General features: G+C 48.4%; 7 protein-coding genes across 7 annotated transcripts; 4 read left to right on the top strand and 3 right to left on the bottom strand.

The window, feature by feature from the left end:
• Positions 1 to 4428: 4428 nt before the first annotated feature.
• Positions 4429 to 6454, bottom strand: NEUTE1DRAFT_91576 (uncharacterized protein; the record flags this gene model as incomplete). The annotated part of the gene is made up of 3 exons (XM_009858169.1): positions 4429 to 5947; positions 6024 to 6106; positions 6166 to 6454. The coding sequence occupies 3 exons, from the start codon at positions 6374 to 6376 to the stop codon at positions 4478 to 4480; spliced, it is 1764 nt and encodes a 587-aa protein (XP_009856471.1).
• A 1164-nt stretch (positions 6455 to 7618) lies between these two features.
• On the top strand, positions 7619 to 11019 carry NEUTE1DRAFT_150299 (uncharacterized protein; the record flags this gene model as incomplete). The annotated part of the gene is made up of 3 exons (XM_009858168.1): positions 7619 to 8352; positions 8410 to 10086; positions 10149 to 11019. The coding sequence occupies 3 exons, from the start codon at positions 7678 to 7680 to the stop codon at positions 10944 to 10946; spliced, it is 3150 nt and encodes a 1049-aa protein (XP_009856470.1).
• An 843-nt stretch (positions 11020 to 11862) lies between these two features.
• Positions 11863 to 13350, top strand: NEUTE1DRAFT_96881 (uncharacterized protein; the record flags this gene model as incomplete). Its single annotated transcript, XM_009858167.1, has 3 exons — positions 11863 to 12152; positions 12251 to 12987; positions 13050 to 13350. The coding sequence occupies 2 exons, from the start codon at positions 12388 to 12390 to the stop codon at positions 13077 to 13079; spliced, it is 630 nt and encodes a 209-aa protein (XP_009856469.1).
• Positions 13351 to 13743: 393 nt separating this feature from the next.
• NEUTE1DRAFT_142688 (adenylyl-sulfate kinase) lies at positions 13744 to 14570 on the top strand (the record flags this gene model as incomplete). Its single annotated transcript, XM_009858166.1, has 3 exons — positions 13744 to 13751; positions 13857 to 14109; positions 14196 to 14570. The coding sequence occupies 3 exons, from the start codon at positions 13744 to 13746 to the stop codon at positions 14568 to 14570; spliced, it is 636 nt and encodes a 211-aa protein (XP_009856468.1).
• Positions 14571 to 14845: 275 nt separating this feature from the next.
• On the bottom strand, positions 14846 to 16202 carry NEUTE1DRAFT_54812 (uncharacterized protein; the record flags this gene model as incomplete). The annotated part of the gene is made up of 4 exons (XM_009858165.1): positions 14846 to 15052; positions 15125 to 15599; positions 15661 to 15847; positions 15914 to 16202. 4 exons carry the CDS (start codon positions 16200 to 16202, stop codon positions 14846 to 14848), a joined length of 1158 nt encoding a protein of 385 aa, XP_009856467.1.
• A 1828-nt stretch (positions 16203 to 18030) lies between these two features.
• On the top strand, positions 18031 to 21454 carry NEUTE1DRAFT_142686 (uncharacterized protein; the record flags this gene model as incomplete). The annotated part of the gene is made up of 2 exons (XM_009858164.1): positions 18031 to 18046; positions 18129 to 21454. The coding sequence occupies 2 exons, from the start codon at positions 18031 to 18033 to the stop codon at positions 21452 to 21454; spliced, it is 3342 nt and encodes a 1113-aa protein (XP_009856466.1).
• A 917-nt stretch (positions 21455 to 22371) lies between these two features.
• NEUTE1DRAFT_91560 (uncharacterized protein) lies at positions 22372 to 24536 on the bottom strand (the record flags this gene model as incomplete). The annotated part of the gene is made up of 3 exons (XM_009858163.1): positions 22372 to 22535; positions 22592 to 24208; positions 24291 to 24536. 2 exons carry the CDS (start codon positions 24363 to 24365, stop codon positions 22592 to 22594), a joined length of 1692 nt encoding a protein of 563 aa, XP_009856465.1.
• Between the last annotated feature and the right edge of the window lie 820 nt (positions 24537 to 25356).

Genomic DNA, 25356 nt, shown 5'->3' with positions numbered 1-25356 from the left:
GGATAGGGGCTCCTAATTTATATTACAACTCTAAAAAGTACTTTCTACGAAATTAAGTATTATACTACGACCCTCTTCGGCTTTCTATTAATAGACCAACGGATAAATAAAACGTATTAATATAAAATTAGAACGCTACCTTTATACTTATATAAATTAAGTTCAGGACGATTAAATTAATTAACTACCGCTAATTGAATTCGTTAATAATAATATAAAGTTAAATTCTACAAGCATTTCCCCCTTCTTTACTAACTACAATTTCTACTTACAAATAAGTATTGAACTTATATAGTCCTATCCCCCCGGCCTCTCGGACTTATAATATACGGAGTACTTTAAAGCCGGCGAAATTACCGAACGGTTTAAAAAAATTCTTAATAAAATTATAACAATAGCGAAACGTATATAAATATACTATAAAGAAAGTACTAATAATTACCGTTCTAACGCTCCGTAGTATCGATTCAAAAATAAAGTACTTTTAAATACTATAAACTTTACTACTAGACGCCCCTAAATAAAATTATTACCCCTATAAAAGGGGCCCTTTAAAATAGCTATAGCTAATAACTATTAAATTATATTCAACCTACTATTAAATATAAAGTACGGATATACTTTCTATATTAATATAGTACGCCTATAGATAATTAAAAGTATATTAGGGTAAAATAGTATATAAAATATCCGGGCTAATTAGGGGAGAATAATAAAGCGTACTAACGATACCGAAAATATAATTAAGTAGTCCTTTAAAGGAATCAATACCTACTATTTTAAAAACGGTAAATAGGAATACTATATTATTTAGGGCAAATTGTACGTACCAACCTAGGAGCCAGTTAATAATGTAAAGTACTATATCGATATACTCTGTAAATTCTACGTTAATAATTTAAAATCCTCCGTTCTACTATAATAAATTACTATAAAAAAGAGGTACGAACATACTACCCAAGCCCTAAATAAAGCGTATAACCGTACGGGTCCGGGATTATTAATAATAACGCCGGCCGTAAAACAATCGCCCCGGTACGCGCCGCCGGCCGTAAATACTTTAGAAAAGGTTATAAGCGTAGTAATAGAGGGCTTCGAATCCCTAACAAAAAAGGATTAGTAATTTTTTCTTCTATATATTCTAGCGCCCGAGGGTATTTTAAGTCTAGAGTAATATTATAGGGCTAGCCTATAACTATTATTTAATTATAGTATTACTATAGCTATAATTGCCGGTTAATATACGCTTTTTTATTGGTTAATCCGTTTAGCCTTACTACCGCCGTAATAGTTACCGGGCCAATGTACGCTCTCTAATTAACTATACGCTCCCGGAGGCTCCGGTTATATATACTCAGGATACAGCTCATCCTCGCCTATATAGGATGAGCCGCCACGCACAGATTCCATAATTTCCCTTCTTCCTTGTGCAATTACACAAGTCATATTCTACCCTATACGTTTAGTATCGCCTTGCCCCGTAACAAATATCCTAATTAGTAATCTCTTTAATATATTAGTTACGTTCTTTCTCAATTATAGTATAAATTGATTTAAAGAGAATAAATAGATTACTTTTACTATTAACTAAATAGCCCTTAATCTAATAGTTAGTAGATTTATTAGGGGATGTAACCATTAAACCGAAATTAAAATATTAGAATATATAATAGTGAGCCTACTAGTGACGGTATAGTATATACGTTTCTTATAAATATAATAATAATTTCTATTAATTAATAAAGTTATTAATTAGCTACTTCCATCGCTATATAAATATAGCTTTATTAAATCTAAAGACAATAGTCTTCCAAAGTTTAAAAAGGCTATAATAAATATATTTACTAACCTTTAAATTCTATAGGTTTAAAGTATCGCTATAATTCTAACTTCTAGCCGTCTATAAAATTACTTCGTCCGCTTAACTAAAACGAATTAGCTCTCGCTCTCCCTCATCTTTATCCTCCTCGCTTAAATTCCCTTCGCTATCGCCATTAGCCCACTTCCATTTCTTCTTTACCTATAGAAGGATATTACAGTTATTATAGAAAATACAAATTTATTATTATACCTCTAGGAATACCACTATTATAACTATCTTTATTTAGTTATTAAAGTCTATAATAATAATTTCTATCTTCGATATTCTAACTTTAAGACGTAGCTTCTCAAACGCACCCATTAACTATATAAAGCTATCAACCCTCTTATTATTAACCAAACCAAAAGCAGCAGAGTAAATAGAGTAGGTATTAATTATACTAATAACAATCGTTAATAGGAAGCCATAACAGTTCGTCTTATAAATATTATTAATACCCAAGTACTTGAGGAACTTCTACCACTAGTAAAGACTATACTTAAAAGACTATACAAGATAGAGTAGACAATCTAGATCATCGCTAGCCTACTCAATAATATAAAGAATTCTAAGCTTATTAAAGAGTTTAATAAATACTACTATATCCTTATAATTCTCCCGCTACTTCTTATTAAGAGGCTAGCGCCAATTATTAATATCTTTTAGGGTATATATACTACCCTTAAATTCCCTTTTAATAATAGAAAGAATATCCCTTAGCTATATACCGGATTAATAAAATAAAATAGCAACTCTCTTAAATACTTTATTAGTTCTTTTACAGTACTAGGAGTAAACAAAACTATATATTAACAGTAGATAGTTATACGTATAATAAATTAAATTAGTGGAAGGCCGGTAAATCCACTTCCAATTATTTTATTTAAAAGCAATAGCGGTAACTGCCCATTAACAATCACACTTCCTAATTTTCATTTTTTTAAACTTAGCAGTAGAAGGTCTAGGCTAGCTATAGCAGTTATAGAGTAGACGGTAATATATCGGCTTACCCTATCAATAATTCGCTACTTAGCTACGTATAAAAGCTACGTCGTAGTTTCGTCCCCAATTATTAAATACTTCCTATATATCCTTCGTAGAAGCTAGCGGGTATAGTATAATCTTATTAATTATTAAATTAGGTATATCGTTATATAAAGACTCAAAATCAATCGAACTCTCGCTAAGAGAATCTAGATTATCGTATAGCGGCTAGGCAGAGGGAGGCGCAGAAGCGGTAACGGGGGCAGGAAATATAGGAGCAAACTCATCATCCGAACTCGTATAGTAGGAGCTGGAATCACTACTAATTTCAATAGCGGATATACTATAAGGAAGTAGGCATTAATATTGAATAGTATATATTGCAAAGAGTATACTAACGTTAAAATCGTATTAATATAACTCGTTATTATAGAATTATAGTAGTTTAGTAGTTAGGTTTATACAAGGTTGCTAATCTCGTACGTCTGCATTAATAGGAAAAAATCGCGCACATTGTAGCTTTACAATAGCTACAACACTCAAATCGGTAAGGTAAGCGAGTTAGTAGTATAGTTTCTTAGGGTTAGAGATAATAGTAACACTGTACGCGTAGGAATGCCATTATATAGACCCTTATCTATGCAGTGTACACTGCACACGGAAGAAAACGATACTGCACGCCGAGGGAGTCTCTTAGGATAAACTAAGTAATAGAGGGGTCGAAAGTATCGTTGGAGGCGAAGGTCTCAATAGATAAATATAACGTACAACGAGGGCGCTTAGTAAAGGGCATCTATACGAGTCGATTAGTATAAAAATTAATTAAATATAATAATTAAACGTATATTAAAGTAGTAAATATAGTAGATATATATAGTATAAATAGTTGTAGTATAAATATATATAGTATAATATAGTATAAAGTGCTGGTACAAAGAGTTAGTATAAAGTGCTAGTGAAATTAGCCATGTGAAAAAAAGGGAAAAGAAATGATCAAATTAGAGGGGATATTACGTATATTAAAAAGATAACATTTTGTAGGTAAAAACGGGAATTTTAATATTAGGGATTATTCGCTAAACCGCCCCATTTTTTTAGTAGAGGTGCGTGCCTATAAGCTTTTAGTGCGTGTTGGCAAGTTAACTCTTACTATCCTCTCCTAAACTCTTTAACCCACTAAACGTAAGCTTTAAACTATTAAATATAAGCATTTAGAGTAGAGTAAAGTATATTAGAGTAATAAAACAATACTCCTTAATACTCCGAGAGTATTACTAGATTAGTACTATCAAACTTGCTAACAAGACTTTATAAGGCATTTACTAGGTTAACTAAGTTTAAAATATAATAAAGCGCGTTCTTTACAGCTAAAATGACATAATTTATATAATAGCTACTACCTAGGCTCAGGTGCGTACCTCAAGGTTTTTGGTACGTGTGGAGAGGTTATTTTATTAAAAATTACAAATTTAGTAGCTGATATAGTATATATTGTATACCAATCTCGACCTAAATAAGAGTACGTACGTAAATACGTTTAGTACGTCTGAGGAGGTTTTCCTATTATTTATTATTACTCTTATACTGTCTACTCCTTTTTTATTAAAAACCTATGAAGTAGCTATCCTACAACTAGAGTCTCAAATGTAGCTCGGCTATAAAGGACGGCAGATTATTCACATCGATAACCTCATTGATATTAAGCCTCCGACACTGAACCTCGACCCGACGCGCTATACGCCACTCTCGACCGAGAACAACAATTACCGGCGCACCAATAAGGTCCGCATCCTTAAGCTTCCAAGGCAATGATTTTTGGCGATCATCAAGAATGATGTCTAGCCGCTCATCCTGGCCTCCAGAGCCGTTAAGAATGTGCTTGTAGACCTCTACAGCATCGTCGTAGTTGTCTTCAGCAAAGACCACAATACAGGTATATGGGGCAATGGCGACAGGCCAATTCAAACCTTTATCATCAGCTAGGTGTTCAGCCACGGCGCCAATGACACGCGAAATCCCTATACCGTGGCACCCCATTTGCATGCTCACTGTTTTAGAGGTGCCGCTATCCCCTGTCGAAGGTTTGGTCTCGCTCGAACTGGGAGGCGGTAACGATATCTTTGCGCCCAATGGTTGCGAATACCGAGTGCCCAAGTGAAACGTGTGGCCCAACTCCATCGCCTTCTGGACATTCAAAGTTCCGGAGGAGCACTGTGGGCAATTATCCCCCTTGCGGATTCGAAGAAAATTCAAAGGTTTTCCGCCGTTAGTGGAAGATCCGTGACACTGAACCTGCAATGTGGATGCTCCTGTTTTGATAGTGTCTGGCCACATAGGCAGTGATGCGCTGCCTTTCAAACTGCCCGAGAACGACGGTGGAAGTCTGCTGTCGAAGAGATTCACCAGTCGTTTTGCTGTGGCGTCTGGGCCTTCTGTCGCCGCTGCCCAGAATTCCGTGGCGTCCGAAACTGCAGCATCTAAGTCTGGTACAAGAGGTTTGATCGCATATATGTTGATATCAGAGTTGGTGTACTCGCGCACTTGACCGGTATCCGTCCTGATCGTTCTCGTGGGATACCAGACGTTGACGAGTGTAGATCGGTCTTTGGTAATAGCCCGCCAAACCCCGACATGATCAGCTTGGCAGATCTCATGTGCAACTCTGGTAGTTGCTATTTCCTCGTTGATAGTATAGTCACAACTTCCACAAGTGATAACACTATCCTCCCCGAAGGGCGAGGGCAAGTGATACTCATGGCTCAGGTCGCCGCCCATGTCACCAGAACTAGCTTTTGCCGCCAGGACTGGAAGCTTCATGTCGTTGAAGATGCGTGAGTAAGCGGCTCGGACTTTCTCGTAAGTGTCCAAAGCAGACGTTAGATCTGTGTCGAAGGTGTAAAGGTCTTTCATGGTAAACTCGCGCCCACGAAGAAGCCCGTGACGTGGGCGTAACTCATCCCGAAACTTGCGGGTAATCTGGTAGAGTCGGAGAGGGAGATCTTTATACGACCTGACGGTCTGCGCGACCAGATTGGTGATCTCTTCCTCATGAGTGGGAGATAACAGATAGGCACTGCCTTTGCGATCCGGGAATCGGAAAAGCTACCACCACAACACGTTAGCCCAAACAAAGACCTCAAAAGGCTGACGAGCTGAGGAGAGAGTGTGGAGAACGCACCTCGGGTGCAATGTTCTGCAGTCGTCCGCTGCGCTCCCACAGAGCTTCGCTTGAAATGGAAGACAAAGATACTCTAGAAGCCGCTGTCGGTTGAAGGTAGGTGTGAGTAGCTTGGTCAGGAAAGCAACGTGAGAGCACTAACCTAGCGACTCCTCCATGTGCTTTGCGACCAGTCGTTCTACCTTATCCTGTACCCTTTTCCCGAGAGGCAGCATGTGGAAGATGCCGGCGTGAGACTGACGAAGAAAGCCAGCGCGAACGAGCTTTGAATGGGCATCTTCAACCCCGGGAACAGCAAAGCCTCCGCTTGGTATCCAAACCTTTGAAAGGCGGGGGATGGAACGCGGCAGCATGATTTTCACATATATGGATGCCACAGTAGATGATGATATAGACCACACGTCAATGTACGCGAGAATACTTTTACTGGTACGGATGAATATTCGGTGCTCCGCCTTTTGTTTACACAGGGGAGCATTGTCGCGTCGCGTCGCGTGCGGCTGGTTGATGGAAAAGGCAGTGAATAAGTGGGTGCTCTTGCGCGCTCCCTCCCTCAAGTCCGCTCAAGGAAACCTGCGAGGGATCACAATGGTAGAAGCTGGTTGTAGACGAACAACTTCAACAACCTCGGCGGAGGCGAGAGCGGTTACTGACAGTAGGTACACTTGTAAAGATAAGCCACACCTACCTCTAAATCCCGTCTACCGCACCACATGGTCGCTGTTGTCTTTCCACGTCTTCGGTAGGCGTAGGCCAGTGTGACCCGCAACGGGTATGTGCTGTATAGTAGGTCCCTGCCTCTGGAGATACCCTGGTCCCCAGGGGCAGGGGCGGCACTGATAGGCCCCGGCTGCTCACCCAAATGGAAGTGTCCGGTGAGTGGGCTTCATTACCTCTAGGTGGTGAATCCGACACATACCCACGGGCACTGAACTCCCGGTTGCAGGTTCCTCTACAAGTCAATACTGGTTTGTTTGTTAGTTTGGTTCTTCGGCTATAGGTTGAACAGGAGAAATTATCTAGAGCTCCTATTAGCCTCTAAAGAGAGAAAAGGGCCTCCGTTTGAAGCGTCATATGATAATAGCCAGGGTGGAAAATGCTATAGAAGCCTTGTTATGCCTCTCTCCGTCTCGTTTAAAACCCCCAAGACTGGAAGATATGAGAGAGTGGTCCCCTTTCAGTACCTGTCTGAATGAAAATCGCACGTTTTTCCTACATTTGGTGGCTCTAGAGTAGAAATCGGTGTTTTTTGGTACCAATCCTACAAACACACCAGAGTTAGATTGTACAGTTCAATTCTGGTTTAAGTATTAGCGTAGGACTTAACACTTCTAGCACCATTTCAGGCTTGCATCGCCAAAGTCCACCGAACAAAACTTGAGAAGGAAAGGTGTCAATCGAAGTACCGCGCCAATAATAAACCAGGTTTGGAGTGTACATAGAGATCTGTCAGTGTACTGTGTACATAAGTACCTCCACTTGCTCCACTTTTCCTGCACGACGTACGAGGGTCCGCTAGGTGCATGATCCAAGCAATTTTTTTTTTCCCACCCTTCCTCGTAGATGGTTTATTTTGCATCACCAGCAGCCAACCTCGAGACACATTGCGCCGGCCCGCTGTCCATTGTTTTCGGCAGAGACGGATTTAGGAGATATGGGCTCATCCAAGTCACCGAGGCAAAGAAAGAGGAAAGGCATGGGGCCGGCTTTCGACGAAGCAGCACTTGCTCAACTGACCGAAAAGATCGACAAAACTCTCGCTGGCGTCGGCACTGACCAACACGCGTCACCAAAGCGCAAGAGACCGAACACCACAGCTGATGATCGAGATGCAAAGAGGCGCCAGAAATCTCTACTGGGCACTGAAGAAGGACAACAGGACCGTTCCAGCAAAGACCAGTCCCACAATACAACAAAGGAGGTTCTGCTGGAGGAAATTTTGGCCTTGGGCGGAGACGAGGATGATCTTGAGCTTGTCGCCAATGTTGATTCCGACAATGAAGAGGGACCTGGCACGAAATCCGCGTCGGCGCCTGAAAAATCCCTGGATAAGTCATTTCATGATGAACTGGCAAAGTTCGCCTTGAGCCTGGGCTTCCAGAACATACCCCGTGAGGATGACCTTGAAAGCGTGTCGTCTGAAAACCCCGTCGACGAGGAACAAGACGAGGAAGACGACGAAGAGGAGGAAGACGACGCGGAACAAACAAAACAGGATGACAGCCAGGATCAGGAACAGCTTCTAGCCATTCCTGCCACAGTAAAAAGTGAGAGCACAACTACGACCGTCCAAGACACCCTGCGCGGGAAGCAAGGCAAGAATAAGCTGGTTAGTTCGATGTTCTCGCTGCCGCAGACTTACCTGGCGGTATGCTAACTTAAGTAGGGTTTTGAGCCCAGGCCTGACTGGCATGCCCTCGACCTCGAGGGCCTACCTGCCTTCACACCATCTGCCGACGTTAGGCAATATTCTTCAGCGATTGCCAACCTCAAAGCTTACGCGGAGGCTCTCTTGAAGGAGGACGCGGCAAGATACAGCGCCCTCCAGGCCTCCAGCTCCACTCAGAAGTTCATGTCGACTATTATGTCTTCCGGCACCTTATCCGACAAGGTATCTGCCTTGACCTTGTCGATACAAGAGTCTCCTCTCCACAACCAGAAAGCCTTTGAAACCCTGATCGGGTTGGCCGGCAAGAAAAGCCGTAGTCAGGCACTCGCTGCCCTGGGCGCTCTAGTGGATCTGCTGGGCAATGGCACAGTTCTGCCAAGTAATCGCCGGCTTCGTCCGTTCAACATGCAACCCGCCTTGCTGGCCGCTTTACAAGATCAAGCTGTGCTGCATTGGGTTCAGGGCCAGAAGCTCCCAGCCAACCTAACTGATTCTCACCTGATGATGTGGGCATACGAGGATTGGCTCAAAGCAGCGTATTTTCGCATTGTCCAGCTCCTCGAAATCTGGTCGACTGATCAGATTGAGCACTCGAGAATGCGTGCGCTGGAATTCGTTTTCACGTTGCTCCGGGACAAGCCGGAACAAGAGGCCAATTTGTTGCGACTTCTTGTTAACAAACTCGGTGATCGCGAACGGAAAATTGCATCTCGGGCGTCATACCTCCTCTTGCAGTTGCTCAACATTCATCCTGCGATGAAAAGCATTGTCATCAGCACGGTAGAGCAAGAGGTTTTGCTCAAGCCAGGCCAAGGTCTGCGCACCAAATACTACGCCATCATCACCCTGAATCAAACCATCTTGAGCACCAAAGAGCCCGCTATAGCCAACACGCTACTCCGAATCTACTTCGAGGCTTTCCTTTCCCTCCTCAAAACTGGCTCATTGGGAAACCTGGAAGCGCTAAATTCCGAGGACAAATCTGGCAGCAGCAACAGGAAAGCTAAGAAGGGCAAGCAAAATCACACCGAGGCTTCTGCCAACGAGCAGGATACGACACAAAAACTCGTATCCGCACTGCTTACTGGTGTCAATCGTGCGGTACCCTTCACTACCGCCGACGATGAGACCATGGAAAAACATCTCGATACCTTGTTTCGCATTACCCACTCGTCGAACTTCAACACCAGCGTGCAAGCACTCATGCTCATTCAACAGCTCGCCGTGACCAAACATCTCGCTGTTGACCGATTTTATCGGACATTGTACGAATCATTATTGGATCCCAGACTCATCACGTCATCGAAGCAAGCATTGTACATGAATCTACTTTTTCGAGCCCTGAAGAATGATGCCGACGTGCGGAGAGTGAAGGCTTTTGTCAAGAGATTGGTTCAGGTGCTTAACCTGCATCAGCCGTCCTTTGCATGCGGGGTGCTATATCTGATTTCCGAGCTGGAGAACATGTTTCCTGACCTTCATTCGTTGCTTACTGTCCCCGAGGACAATGAAGATGATGGCGTGGAGGCTTACAAGGATGTCAATGATGATGCGGCTCTGCAGAGCAGTCTCTTGCGTGAAGATGCACCAACTTCCCGTCGTGCCACAGGATATGATGGACGAAAGAGAAATCCCGAGCATAGCAATGCGCACAGAAGCTGCTTGTGGGAATTGGTAAGTGCCTATTTGAACTCTGATTGCATGTGAAACCAGTTTACTAACCTCAAGACCACCAGGCTCCTCTTCTATCTCATTTCCATCCATCCGTACAGGTTTATGCCAATAACCTTCTCGTCCGTCAAAGGGGCCTGCCGAAGCCGGATTTGGCCAACCACAACCTCATGCATTTCCTGGACAAGTTTGTCTACCGCAACCCCAAGATTACCGAGACCAAGCGCGGAAGCTCAATTATGCAGCCGGTCCTCGCTACTGGTGGCGCCTCCCAAACTGTCGTTTCCAGCAAAGATGGCGCCAAGAAGCAGCCTTCCGTCAACTCGGCCTCATTTTGGAATCTCAAACCAGGACAGGTTTCCGCCGAAGATGTTTTCTTCCATGAATATTTTGCTCGCATCGGCAAGCCTGGAGACATGGCAAAGAGCAAGAAAGCATTCAAGGAGAAAAGTGGTCTGGACGGCGAAGAACAAGAGGAAGAAGCCGAAGACGAGATCTGGGAAGCATTGGTCAATTCTCGACCCGAGGTCGAGGGTGAGCTAGATGAAGACGAATCCGACCTCGGAATGGATGGTTATGACGACTCAGACGAGGAGATGGACACTGTCGGCCTTGATATGGATGGCCCTCGCGAGGACTTCGAGGGATCTGACAGTGATGTGCCATTTGAAGGCATTTTCGATGATTCAGATGACTCGGAAGAGGAAGCGGCGGTGGATGAGAGCGCTGGCGAGGAGGATGCTTCGACTGCAAAGAAGAAGGGCAGACTTAGCAGGAAGGAGATGAGGGGTCTGCCAACATTTGCCTCGGCAGATGATTACGCTGAGATGCTGGCTGGTGAGGATGGCATGGCCGACGAATAGTGTAGTTGGGCAAAGCGTTTCGATTTTTGGGTGAAAAACTAGTTAGCCTGTAGCTCTCGAAGCCTGATTGGTTAAAGATCCTTCCCCTGTTGACATTCGCCTACATGCCCTACCAAAGATGTTTGTTCGCCTCCTTGCTCAAGAAGGCAATGATTTCAGTATTGGCTACAATGACTGGAGTAGCCATGATGTTTCTGATGCTTGCTCGTGATAGAATGCTACTACATCTACTGCTACGTAGCGTACATACCTCATGGGTACGTACCTATCCCGACGAATTTTCACATGGGATTAACTGATATTGTCTCATTGTTTACACATGAGCTGGCTGGCCAACCACGCAGGGACATGTGACAAGGGGTATGTGGTGGAGAAAGCGGAGAACATTAGGGGTCATCGGATTTAAGATGTGAAGAGGTTAGTCGTGGTGGGTCTCTTGGCAGTGTACCGGACAGTACCCGGCGTGGACATTTCAAAGATTCAACCCAAGTCGGCGATGATGACGATGATCCGAAAGGGGGTTGTGTCGCAAGTCTTCATCTTCCAGCCCATGAAAGCTTTGGCCCCAACCCTGCTGTCAAAATACCTACTACACCCTTCGCGCCCAACTACACTTCTACAGTAGCCGTTACACAGGAGCTGTGAAGAGCTCTCGCATTGTACATCAACCCTGGTTTAATTGTTAGCGTGGGTTTTGCTCTACGTCCTTTTCTATGGGGGTTAACAGTACCGAGCTAACAATTAAACAAGGGGTGATGTGTATAGCCGCTGCTGCTGCTTCGATCCCATAACTTCACCGTTTGACCCATTCCGCAGACACTGGATCTGGGCAGGGAGCTGCGCAAAGGTGGGCCCCATTTTCTCCGTTGCCCCGCTACACGCACGTATCGCGAACTCAGCTCCTGACCCTTTTCAGGGCCGTTTTGTTGGGTACATCTACGGATTGCATAGGGCCTGACAAACCATATATTGGTACGCATTGGAGATCTGTGGCAGCCCAGTATCGTCGGATGCTCGACGCTGCTGTATCCTAGGTTATAGTGGCCGCTGGTCTGGAAAAGGACAGGTTCCCAAACTGCTGCATCATGTCCTCTCGGCTTGCATCCTGGCTCATACGCCGCCGTCCCGCTCAGTCTTCACGCTCGGTTCCGGCTTGTATACTCCGGACCACACCTTGCCGGCCGTATTCGTCTGCCAGTCACTTCAGTGAGCCGCCCACATCCCTCTTATTCCGTGCCCGGGCGTTATGCTTCTGCTGCTCTACCGGCCTTGCTGACTTATCGGCCGGCATGTTGCCGCCTTAGACCCGGCCACTGCCCCTGCATCGCCGGTTCGGCCTTTCTTCTTTCGGGCGATTCTATCTACCCTCCGCTTTTCTTTCCGTGCTCTGTTTCTCACAACACTCGGCTTTGTGATCGCGGCCGCGCCTGCCTACGACACCATGGTTGCCATCACTTCACCGCCCAGCGACGCCGAAACCGTCTCTCTATTTACCCCCCCGGATGATGACGCTCAGGCCAAGGAGAACTTTATCAACTCGCATCCCCTGACCCTCTCCTTGAGGACCAATCCCGACTTCATCGAGTCACGTCCACACATGAAGATTCCTGAGGCATGGCGAAAACGAAATCTGACGGGTGGCGTCCTCATGGGTCCAGGAAAAGTGGTGGTTCCGCCCTTCAGCTTTTCCGAGAAGACGGGAAAGAACTTTGTACAGATATCCCACGTTGGAACTGATCTGTGCGGTCACATGGGCGTCATCCATGGCGGTTTTCTGGCTACAATGCTCGATGAAGGTTTGGCCAGATGCTGCTTCCCCGTGTTGCCTTTCAACGTCGGCATGACGGCCAAGCTGGACATTAACTACAAAGCTCCCGCCATGGCCGACCAGTATCTTGTCTTGCGGGCCACCACCGTCAAGGTGGAAGGACGAAAGGCTTGGGTGGAAGGCCACATCGAGACACTCCCGTCCAAGGAAGGAGAGGAGCCAACCGTGTTGGTGACAGCAAGCGCTCTCTACATCTCCCCCAAGCAAGCAGCGGTACGTTGAAATCTCTCTATTGGCAGGTTTCGAGTCTATCAAGCTAATCCTGGAATGATCAGACAATGGCAAAAGTGTATCCTGTCAAGTAGAAGCTCATAGAGGACATGATGCCTGCAGCCTGTAATATAGCCCCTTCAGGAGCACCGGGCCAGCTGGCTGTAGGACGTACAATTATCAAAGGAAGAGGAGTGGGCAGTCGACTGAATACTTTAATCGGGCTTGGTGGCCGCCGACACATGGAGTTCCGGTACTACTTCGTAGACAAGGTGGATGGAACAGGCACACTAGACCCCCCTAGATCTCTAGCACACATACAAACTCGCATATTTATCAATGGGCGTCCGTAGACTGCCCAGCCTGTATGCATCGTAGCCCCCTTTACCATCTATAGACGGAGTGCCGAAAAGGTATGTAGACCGGAGGAAGAAAGAACTGGGGTGTAACCTCGTCGATAAGCACGAGAGTACCTCGGTACTGCGGTACTCGGCGCTGTCGGGCCCACTTCTGTCACACAAAGGGCCGCTGAGAGCGATTGCGCAATACGTTAGCTAAACCAAGGAGGCGGGTCGATACATACATCGGCGTTTACACCGGACCTAACATACTGAGTGGTAACAATAGCTCAGAGTCATTCGCATCCTTGTTTTTCCATTTCTATTGCCCGTCTTTGCCTGTTGCGCGCGCCAAAGGACCTGCCCGAAATCCAGTCACAACCATCACAACTCTAGATCACAGTTGCCGCGAACAGTCACAATGGCGACGTAAGTCCAGATCCTCTCCCGCCCATTTATCCGCCTCTTGCTAGAATTGCGTGGCTTCCAGGAGAGGTAGAAAGACTGACTGACATTGACTCGTGGCTTATACAGTAACATCACCTGGCATCCGTCGCTTTCGCGACATGAACGCAACCAGTTGCGTGGCCAGCGTGGTTTCACCATCTGGTTCACAGGCTTGTCAGCATCGGGAAAGTCGACAGTCGCAACCGCTCTTGAGCAGCATCTCTTGCACATCGGCCTGGCCGCTTACCGGCTGGATGGTGACAATGTGCGTTTCGGGCTGAATAAGGATCTTGGCTTCTCGGAAAAGGACCGCAATGAGAACATTCGGCGCATCGCAGAGGTATGTCCAATCCACCAGCTCCCAAGCTTTCTCCCCTTCACTCTGTTTGCTTCTCGTGCTTACTCCCTTGGATTTTGCCCTTTCAGGTAGCCAAGCTTTTTGCCGACTCTTCCACAATTGCCCTGACCTCGTTTATTTCTCCTTACCGCGCCGACCGTCAGATCGCGCGTGACCTCCACGCAAATTCGACACAGGCTGGAGATGACGTGCTTCCATTCATCGAAGTATTCGTTGACGTTCCTCTTGCTGAGGCCGAAAAGAGAGATCCCAAGGGGCTGTACAAGAAGGCCCGCGCTGGGGAAATCAAGGACTTCACTGGCATTTCGGCGCCCTACGAGGCACCAGAGTCGCCTGAAATTACCATCAGGACAGACCTTCTAAGCGTGGAGGAGTGCGTCAAGAAGATTGTAGATTACCTGGCCGAGGCTGGTCTCATCAGCGGAACTAAGGAGACAAGATAAGCTTGAACTGGACGAGGATACAATCACCCCACACCTGGGGACCCGTTTAAGTGTGCGTGAAAGCTGAATGAAGTCATTAACCGAAACCACGAGCGGATGTGCTGTCCTTGTCGGGCGCTTTCAAGGGGAGAATACCTATCTAGTAATGCCTACTGTTGACAACGTATATGACACATGGTGCGTGAGAATCACGCCCAAGTGCGCACATTTTATCATTCGCCGCCGCCGTCGTTGCTGTCGCCGCCACCGCATGGCTCTGAACTAAAACCTACCCATCAAGGAAATTCAAATTCATAATACACATAAGCCGTGTACTCGTTGGCATCACCCGCGGAATAACCTGCCGCGGCCATTTCCGATGCTAGAGAGGCATCATCTTTAGTAAACCGCCCTCGTTTGTCTCTCCCGAAGGCGTTTCCACCGAGGTACGAGTATGCCTTGTCCAAAGCAGTTTTGACTTTCTTGGCCTGCTTGGGGGTGGTCTGCCACAGTGTCAGCGTAAGTCGCACTGTCGTCATCCCTCATCGAAGCCCTACCTTGACAAGAGCACACACAAACTCCAGAGGCAGACCGTATCGCAGCACTGTCTCGACAAAAACACGTAAAGTCAAGACGTGTGCCCAGACCATGACGCTCTCACTCCAACCTGACCTTCCCATGTGCAAAGCTTCGCCCCAGACTTTCTTTTCTTCCCTGACCATGCGCTCAAGCTCGCGTTGCTCTTCCTCCTTTCCACCCTCGACGTACTTGTATTGACGGGGTGTCCACTTGTGTTCGCGACATTTGTGCAAAAAGTCGGCACTGGTTTTCTTGAAGGTTGTAACGGCGAATAGGATGAACTCGTCATCTTGCGCTATCTGAAGAGCCGACCTGGGTACAACCATTTCGGCAATGGTTTCGTAGCTCCGAAGGAAGTCTTTGCGTGCACTCAAAGGAACCACGATCAGGTGTGTTTCCAGGTATTCAGAGTCTTGAATAAGGACGTCAGGCTGGACTATGGGCGTAAGGGACTTGGTTGCAAGGTTGCCACTGAAGAGCAGTCAGTGCCTTGCGGAGTAACCGAGAGACGGCGCAACATTGAGTGACTTACGTCTGCTTTCTTTGCAAGGCAGATAAATTCGTCTTCACGGCATTATACTGGTTGAACTTGGCCTTAACATCGTTATCGATGTTCTGGATATCTTTCTGTAGATTCTCGATCAACTCGCCCAGGGGCTTTTCAGCTCGGTAGCGAACCTTGTTCCACTGGAAGGAGCAAATATAGCTGTCCGTGGGCTCTGGGCATTGTTAGCATCATCGACGTAGCAATGGCGCCATCAGTTCTACGGAGGAGCAATGCTTACTATCGTTCACCATCTTTTGCTGCGATATCTTGTCTTCGTCCCCGTCAAGAATGCCTGCCAGGGAATCGGCCACTTTGGACACTACTGCCTCACAGATGGCGTTGAGCTTTGTCAGGTCATCGGCATGCTGCACCAAGGCATCAAGTGTACCGATTTTGAAGGAGGGTATGGAGAACTCGAGTATGTCTCCATTGTCCTGACCAATGGTGGAGGTGAGCTCGGAGAGGGGCTCGTCGTCGAAGATGCGGACAGGAAGAGAGACGAGCGAGTAGCGAGTTGTCGGTGCCATGGTCGGTGGTCCTCGGGCACTGAAAGCGATGCTTCTATGCCCACCCTACCACTGTACCCAGAGAAATTCGCTGTCGTGATGGTGAAGCTGGGCTGTATGTGCGCAACTCGGCAGCAATCAGGGAGGAGCCGCGTCGACGAGGAGAAGGCGGGACTTGACTCAGACTGTATATGAAGAGATGAATGGGAATATTCGACCAGGGGCAATGCGGCGGCGGCAAGTGATGAGAAAGGGTGAATAGGACTGTTATTGACAACGATGGATGGCGATCCAACGTAGAGCTATCCGCGAGGTTCAGAGTGGGGAGCGGCCGTGCTGGCCTACGTAAGAGGGGAGGGGAGGTGATGAGTTGAGCCCCAATCCGTACGCGCGGTAGCTCCTTAAATCTGGTACACCAGACAGGCCACGAACTAGAGATAACCTGATAATTCACCGAACCTAAGTACCGCTAGATGGTACATTGTCCAGCACTGAGGCACGAACTACGCATGCGCTTCTGCTAGGAACTCTAGCTTGAGGGTTGGGGATTAAAAACCTCTACCAACTCAGGCGGCTAGGCAAGTCCTGGAGACAGGCACCGACGGGCCAGCGGTACTTTACAAGAAGTGCCCGGAAGTGGAAGCGAAAGTCGTCACTCCCTGGAGCCTCAGGTGCACCTGGCGCCCATGACGGGCCTGGCACGAGCCACGGACTGTACACATCCATTGTGGCTAGAGGTATTGTGTTTGAACACCTACCTTGCCTGTGTCTATACCTAACTATAGCCTGGCGTTGCAGTACGGGAATCTCACGACGATGAGACATATGAATGTCAGGTGTTGGAGGAGAATCTCTCCAGTGCCGTGTGATGAGGTGATTCCCTGGAGGATACAATTAGAGCCAATTTTGCCATCTATAAGCACATAGAGAGCTAGAGGTATACAGGCACAGACACCGGTGGCCCTCTCTGTAGGTGTCAATCTCGTCTGAGGTTCCTCGCTGCCTCTACCTACCTTCGACCGGGAAAGAGTGCCCTCGAGCGCCTGCAGGCCAACCTGTCATCCCCGCACGCTTTTACTCAAGCAGCACAGCCCGACCACGAGGGCCGACTGTACATTTCCGCACAACAACATCCGAACCCGACTCGGTTTTCTGGCGACCCCCAAAGCACACATCTCGCGATTGTGCTCTCTCTCCCTCTCCGCGCTTGGCCGAGTTTGGCCGGCTACAGAGCGTTACAACGTACATTTCAACAGTGGAGGCGCGTACTCCAACGCAGCCGCGGCGTCTGGCGTTTACATAGTGACAGGTTCCGTGGTCGAAGACGGACCATAAGCGCGCCATTACAGTTGCCATCACAGTAGCCATTTCAGTTGCTATCATTTTCCACTCGTCCATGGTGCGACCAGTCAGCTCGCTGCGACTCCCCGACCGGCACATCAAGTTTTGCTGCGCCCTTTTGAACATCCGGCAGCATCGCCGCGGCCGGCGGATTCGATCTCGTTGGTTACCTCTCCAGAGTTGCCTATTCAGCAGCATCTGAATCCGTCCACCATACGCTTACCCTTACCCGTCTTCGTTCTGTTCCCGCCATCAAATCGTCCGTCCCTAATCTTGCGCCCGGTAACAGACAATTAGGCACTCATCCAGGGTTAAGAAACCGTCGCCTAGTAATATGTGAACAGCAGGAGCTCTAGCTGTGCACTTCTGACCTCAATCTCTGCGGCAACAGCAGGATTCCATTCGCCCTGCCCCCTTCTGGCTCTCCAATCCAGATTCTGCCCGTTGCCCCACTAGCAACATTTACTGCCCGGGTGCCACTCGAGCTTGTTCCGCGGGTAGAGATTCCATGGCTACAGCTTCAGGTAGGCCAGAGTAACCCTTCGTGCATTTCGCCTCCATATACTTGGTGCATGTTGCTGACTGGCTGTCATGTTGCTCTCATAGGCCCAAAGGCTGCTAGGCCGGCCGATGCCACTACTTCCGCGCCAGGCCGGCATACTCCCGCTCAGAAAGTGACTCCGGTCCCGGTGCCAAAGCCGGGATCCGTACCGTCTCTTCCCCCGTCTGCGAATCAGGCTGTAGCTGTCGGGAGAGTTTCCAATATCGCCATTGATTCGGCAACTGCGTCCGCCGTTCAAGGCGGGTTTGGCCTTCTTACCCCGGCCGAGTCGAACCTCCAGGACGCTGCGAACGGCCCTCACCGGGATGGCCGGATTCGGAACCCCGTTCCAAGTAAGCTCAAAGGAAAAACCGATGAATCCAAGGGGAACTTCAGCGTTATGCATATGGGGGTGGCCGGGAGGGCCGAGGCAACAGAACGAGATGCTCAAGCCAAACGTACGAGCGAGAGTACGGAGCTGGCCGCTAAACGAGCTTTCGAGAATGGCTATGTTTCTCATAGGAGAAGCAAATTTGTTCAGTTACCGGATGAGACGGCGAAGCCTTTCGTTCCAGCCACCACATCCGCTCAGGCGCCCTATATGTCAGGCCGCCAAACTCCCTTGAATGCCGACGAAACCAAATCAGAACAAGCACGTCTTTTGACGCTCCTTCGAAGCCTGCAGCCGCTTCTTGTCGTTGATCAGATTTGCAAGGCCCTCGCTTTTTTCGGAGGCATACCTGGTGCTCCGCCGCCCGCGAACGGTGAGTTTCCCCAAAGCGCCGAGGCGAATGGTTCGGGAAGCTTGTTTGTTGGCTGGATAGCCGAAATCTTTCCAAAACTTGGAGGTAACAATGGGCAGCAAAATTTGGCCCCTGTTCGTCAAATGGATGGACCTGAACCAGTTCGGCGAAAACGGGGAAGGCCAAAAGGGAGCAAGGCCACCAAGGTGCGTAAGGACAAAGGCTTGAAAAAGGGCTCTAGCAAGGACATCCCCGATACAGACCGGACACACAGAGGGGCTGGTACTGATAGGAACTGGGTCGACGCTGAGTGCGGCGATACAAGCACTCCTGACATGGTGGATGCTAATGTTATGCTGCTTGCCCAAGCCGCAAGCCCTCACCGTGAACCAGCTCATGTTGAAGCTCCAGGAATAACGCGGCCGGATACGGTTACCAGCCATGTAGCAGCGACTATTCCAGCGCGTACCATACAGCATCATGGATCCGGCAACGACAGTCTTGTCGTTGAGACCCCGGGGAATATGAAGAAGAGAGGCCGGCCTAAGGGGTCAAGAAATCGGCCAAAGGTGTCCGATGCCGCCGTTCTTCCAAGACAGGCAGTCCAGCCAGCGGATGATTCCTACACTTCTGCTCAGTTATCACAGACATTGGAAGGTACGCAGTATCAACCGGCCAATGCTTCATTTACTGCTGTGAACTCCGTCGCTTCTGTTCAGTCGGCCAAGAAAAAGGGATCGCGGCCAAAGGGTTCCGCTCCCAGAACGCAGGTGGACGCTCCCACAGAAACGGACATTTCAGGACCAAACGAACTGCAGACCACTGTACCATCTATTGCTAAACAGCAACGGACAGTGGGACTGAATGGCAACCCAACCCAAAAGCAAGTTCAGCAAAGCGTCCACTCTGATCAAGGATTACAGATTCCATCAACTAGTACGGTCCCAGCTCCGACTACTATAGACTCTGCTCAGGTGCCTGGCAATGCGGGCCAGAAGCGAAAACGGAAGACTGCAAAAGATGTTGGTGTCGTTGACAACATCAACGGGATCGGTTCGACAACTCCGTCCTCAAGCGCAGTTGCTCTGCCGACATCATCCACTCAGCAGGGTTCTCAATACATCCCTGCAATCACGACGGGAGTGGGAATCCCCGCTGCGAAACGGCAACGAAGAAGCAGAGACTCTAGACTTAAAGGGAAGAAGTCGAATGATATGACAGTTCCAGGCTCCATCGAGCCAGCCGTCTCCTCTCAGATAAAAGCTGCCACTCCCGCACCAGTTCCCCGTCCAAATCAAGCGCCTGCGACCGCCCCCGCTACATTTCATACGGCCCCTGAAATAGGGTCAGAAGTGACCCCTGTGTCGTCGTCAGTGTCTCTTGAACAAGTTATGCCGCTAGCTCATTCGCCTCAAGGTCACTTCGACGTTCAGTCTCCGACGTTGGAGAATTATGAAGCTCAGCTACAGGCGCAACTGGAGCTGAAGAGCAACATTGAGTCACAGCATCACAGCCTTGTTCCAAGACCTATAGTAACAAAAAATCATCAACAGCAACAGTCGCAGCAAAGGCAGCCACCGACCCAACAACATTCACGACAACCGTCACAATCGCATACACAACATTCCATGTCACAATCACAGCCCCACCCTCGACCTGAATCATCAGCACAGCAACCTCAACCACAACGACCGCACTCGATTTCGCAGCAGTCATCGCAGCAGCACCAAACCTCTGTTTCACAGCCAAGTACTCAAGCACAATTACAAGCTCACCAGTCCCAGACCCCAAGCCCCATGATGTCTCAGCAGCAAAATAGGGCAAACCATCCTTATACGCAGTACCGCCCCTCAACATCGCCATATAGTCAAGGCCAGCATCAGCATAGCTATCCATCCCCTCAGCAGCAAACTCAAAACTTTACTGCACAACAACAAGCCCAGACAACACCACAGCCTACCCCTGCTCAGCAGTATCCAAACACCCATCAATTACCGCCCTACGGTTCTATTCAACAGCCGTACCAGAATAGCCATAGCCACTACAGCGGAACTCAGCAGTCAGTAGCTTCACAGCAACGCTATCAACAACACTTGGCCACAGGTACAACGACCGCAAGCGCCTACTCTACTCACCAATCACCCCAGTTCACAGCTTCATCAACAAACGCATTTGGCTCTGCAGACACTGGTTACCGAGGGTCTACTGGGAGTACAAGCAACCCGACCTACGGGTCACAACAGGGTCAGTCGTCGGCGCCATCTGCGGCTTCGACGTACCGAACGAGTAGTACGCATAATATGGTCCATCAGTCACCGACTTATACAACGAACCCTGGAACAGCACTGCATCGCTCGAGCACAACCCACCCGACTAGTCAAGGGATTCAAGCCATCAGTAACATGCAGTCTTTCGCCGGGACGAACAACACTGAGTGGGACTTTTTGAACCCAAGTACCCTCGACAGCGCTGGAAGTCAAGGGGCTCTGGCCATGAGTGGCGCCGGGTACGCTATAAACACCGCTAGTGTGAGGTCAACCTCAAATTCAGGAACGCCTTTCACTGCGAGCACCATGGCCAATTTCGATGCTTCCGGACTTCCATCATTAGGAGGTAACAACAGGTATTTTGAGCTTGGACGGCGATAGTCCACAAGTCTGCCTCTTCATTCACGCAGGGGAAGGTTGGTCGGCTCACCCATGCTCGAAGAGAAATTGGCTTGGACTTGGAGGACAACGAATCCGAGTGAATGCAGTACAACGTAGTGTTTTGTCCCTATGAATGTACCACTACGATGCCGATATTCGCGCTCGGCAGTGAAGTAATTCGATGGTTTATCTTGGCCCGATCACGCCCGAACGAGCGAGCAAAAGGGTTTCCGGGAAATGCGAGTTCTACATAAATACTGCGGAGGCTTGTTATGTATTTTTCTTATCTCTTCTCCTCGCGAGTTATCAATCGTGTCATTGACCAGCTACAGAGCGCCCAGTTTCGTGAGCGTAGGATAGATGTGTGAAAGATTCCAGAGCATTCAACTGATTTCCTGTATAACCAAATACACTATCAGTGAAACTTGTTTCTGACGGGATCGCGCCACCTTGAATTGGTGTACTTTCAGACCACCTTAAGATGCTGTTTTGCGCAGGACGAACCCTCGCGCTATCCGATGCTGATAATTGTGCAGCTCATTAGAGGTATGTATGCGTTGCGTTCGTGTAGTGTCTCGGACAAGCCACGAAATGTAGCTTGAAAGAACACCATGTTATTGTGATTATTACGATCCCGTGCTATACATAGTATGCTTTGCGACAATAAATGTAAGGCCAGGGAAGTATGCGGAACTCTGAGCCGCTCGATCTAGCCGCATCACGTTCAACAGAGAATTTAACAAGTGGCCCTCTTAGTTTGTGGCTCTAGTATACCATTCAAAGACTCCGGTCGTAAACTAAGACTACATATAGAATTTGAAAAGAAGACAAAGCAAGAAAATACGGATACCATTGGAAAAAAAAAGGAAAAAAAAAAAAAAAAAAAAAAAAGAAATGCAACGCCTTCAAATGCTTTTGATATGAATACCCTGGTACAAAGTGCAAATAGGAAAAGATTGATGAAAAACGCCATGGGCATCCGCTTGGTGAAGCCATCTCAGTATGCGCAGGACTGTGGCTGTGTTGATGAGGAAACAAAAGACCAATACTGTGGTATGTGAAGTATACACCCTTCATGTTTCTGCTGCAGTAGTTGAGCACCGGAGACAGGACAAATGAATGGACTGCTAAGCTTACTCATTCTAGGACATCCTCCTCGATGGCCTCAAGATTGGGTCGTACAGACTCGGGGGCAACAGTGCCATACCACCACTGGTCTTCCTCTTCAAGCCTGTCTTCGCAGATCAGATCGGTGAATATTTGAGCGTTGCGCTTAATATCAGAAGCACGTTCGACGATCTTCCGTTCCAGAATCAGGGCCTCGGCGGTTTCCAGAAAGATTTTTTGCAGTATTGGGAGGTCGGAAAGCAATAGCTTCAGCTGGTCCCTAGCCAGTGGCCCCATAGGCCTGCCAGTGGATAGGCTAGTGTTGAAAACGAGATCGCTCATCGGATCTCTGGCCGTCATACTGACTTCTCCGAAAACCCGAGCATTGGCCACCACCGCGTCTCCTAACGAATTCTTTCCCATACCGAAGGAGGACTTCTTGCGTTTCAACCCCAGCATACCCCGTTTTTTCTTGGGTTCTTGCTCGGCCGTGTCGCGTGTGATGGAGTTATACCAGTTATCCACGGCCGCCCGTCTTGTATTGTATCCTTTCACCTCCCATATCCTTTCCACCTCTCTGAGGCCCCCAATGCACAGGATTGCAACGTGCACCTCATCCGGCGGCTTGTCCCTCAAATAACCCCTGATCGACCTTTCAACTAGGCCGACATACGACGGCGGACGAAGGCGCCGGCAGAAGGAGGATATAACCAAGGGAAATACCTCATGTACTCGAAGCAAGGTCTTGTCATCATACAAACTCATAATTTGGGCCTCTATAGGGTTAATCGTGTAGGGTTCTCGGAGAAGGCCCTTGCCGTCATTTTCGGCGAGATATTTTAGGTGGTGCTCCCGATAGATCTCGAAAAAATGAAAAATGGTGAATAGCAGGGGGATCAGGCGTCTTCGCATCCGTTCCCTTTGAGGCGCAAAGGCCTTTTTCTTTTCTTCAGTGTTTCGAAGGAAGAGCTCCCGCGATATCCACTCACACATCAAATAAGATAGCTTAGCAGCCACATGAAGCCTGTGCCATATTCCGCAGAGATAGTGAAGATTCAGGGCCGATGGTGCAGGGGGCGGGTATAGTCGTTTGGCATAAGCTGGGACGTGGTTATCGAGATGATGGCGTGCGATGGGGGCTTCATTGAGCGATATTAAAGCATGTAGCGACCGCGATGCCAGTCGCAAGTTGAGAATGTCAGAGAGTGGCAGTGAGGCAATGATCTCGACTTGCAGCTCGGTAGGCAAAAAGTGGAATTGTCGATCGAAAGAGGTGCTTTGCCGGGGCAACGGCTCTGTGGCCAAGAAGCGACGTTCGCATTGATCCAACGAGGTAGAGCTCAATGTCGCCTTGGCATGAAACTTTCGAAAACTGAGAAAGCCTTTCTTCTCGGTACGCTTCTGCTCGCTAGCCCTGATTGTTGCATCTTCGGCTTCGGGAGGGTAGGCACCTCTGAAAGGAAGAAGGAACTGTGAGGTCGGCGCGGCAGTGGAAGGTGGTGGCGTGATGCTTGTCTGCGGCCGATTAACCTTGTCCAAATATCGCTCCGAACCAAACTCGGTGATGTGTAGAGAATCCATCTCTCTGGGTGTCTGCTGGCCAAGGGTGCCCAGGGTCAAGAAAGGATTGGGAAGAACCGGTGCAAACTAGAGAGATGATTCATGTGGCCTTTTTTTTTTTTTTTTTTTTGGGTTTCTTTTAGGGCGAGCGGCACCACCTCCTCTTTACCGATTCCGCAACAAAACAGCTGCGATGGTCGATGTGTTTCGTGTCGAAGACGCAAGCTGGTCGCAGTTCAAACATTGTAAAGCATCAGTGTCGAGAGTAAAGAGTCGAAATTGACCGGCAGGAGAAGTATGGCTCTTCCCACCGTATAGACCAAAGACGTGATGTTGCGTAACCGAAGCCGTCGAGACGTGGGAGCAGGCGAGTGACGTTGAGAAAGGATCGGTCGGGACCGGGCAGTCTTCGTCGCTTTCAAGTTCGCGGTTCGCAAGCGGGTACTGCGCGTCGATCAAGGTGCATGCGCCGCCGTGTAATGCGATGACTCGGATGGATCGCTGGGCGAGGTGATAACGGCGCCGGCGATTGTCACCAAGCGACAGGAGGTAGGCAGTCGGAAGTGGCAGGCAGAGTCGGCTAGAAGGGCGGACCGGGCGCAAGAAGAGTTGTGAAGACAGGCGCGAATGATTGTCGAAAATCTCAGGGCAGTCAAAGATGTTGTGGCTGTTGGTCGCAGCTGGTAGGCGAACGGGTGTCCGTCAGTGACACGGCGAAGTCGGAATTCGAGGAGACCACAAGAATAGGTACCTAGGATGTGGACCGACTAGGACCGACCAGTCTGCTACCTCCTCGATCTAGGAGACCCTCGGACCCTCGTGGAGTAGTTGGGATACCGGGACGCGGGAAGGGGAAGATGGAATCGGATCAAGGTGGAATAGTAGGTATCTAGTGTGCATGGGTGGGTTCCGGTGGAAGTGGCAATTCGGAGCCGAAAACCACTGTACTTAGACGTACCTACGGACGGGGACCCAGTGTTTCTACCGTGCAGGTCCCTTCAATTCAGCTACACATCAGTGTGGAGGCCGGGTGTTCGCAGCAGGCCTTGCAGGTGAACACTTTGAGTTTTACAGAGGGCTGAGGCCAATGTGCTCAGGCGCGACAATGGACGCTCAAACAGACAACAGCCGCACCCGAACAAAAGAAGTAATGAAAGTTGATATACTACCGTAGAAATTCGAGAGATCCAGAATTGAAAATCTCCTTTTTGAGCGCCCGACAGTACAACTAAGCA

The sequence above is a fragment of the Neurospora tetrasperma genome (assembly GCF_000213175.1).
Source record: "Neurospora tetrasperma FGSC 2508 unplaced genomic scaffold NEUTE1scaffold_81, whole genome shotgun sequence".
Classification (NCBI taxonomy): domain Eukaryota; kingdom Fungi; phylum Ascomycota; class Sordariomycetes; order Sordariales; family Sordariaceae; genus Neurospora; species Neurospora tetrasperma.
The sequence above is the reverse complement of the archived record's forward strand: the minus strand, read 5'-3'. Positions and strand labels throughout refer to the sequence as shown.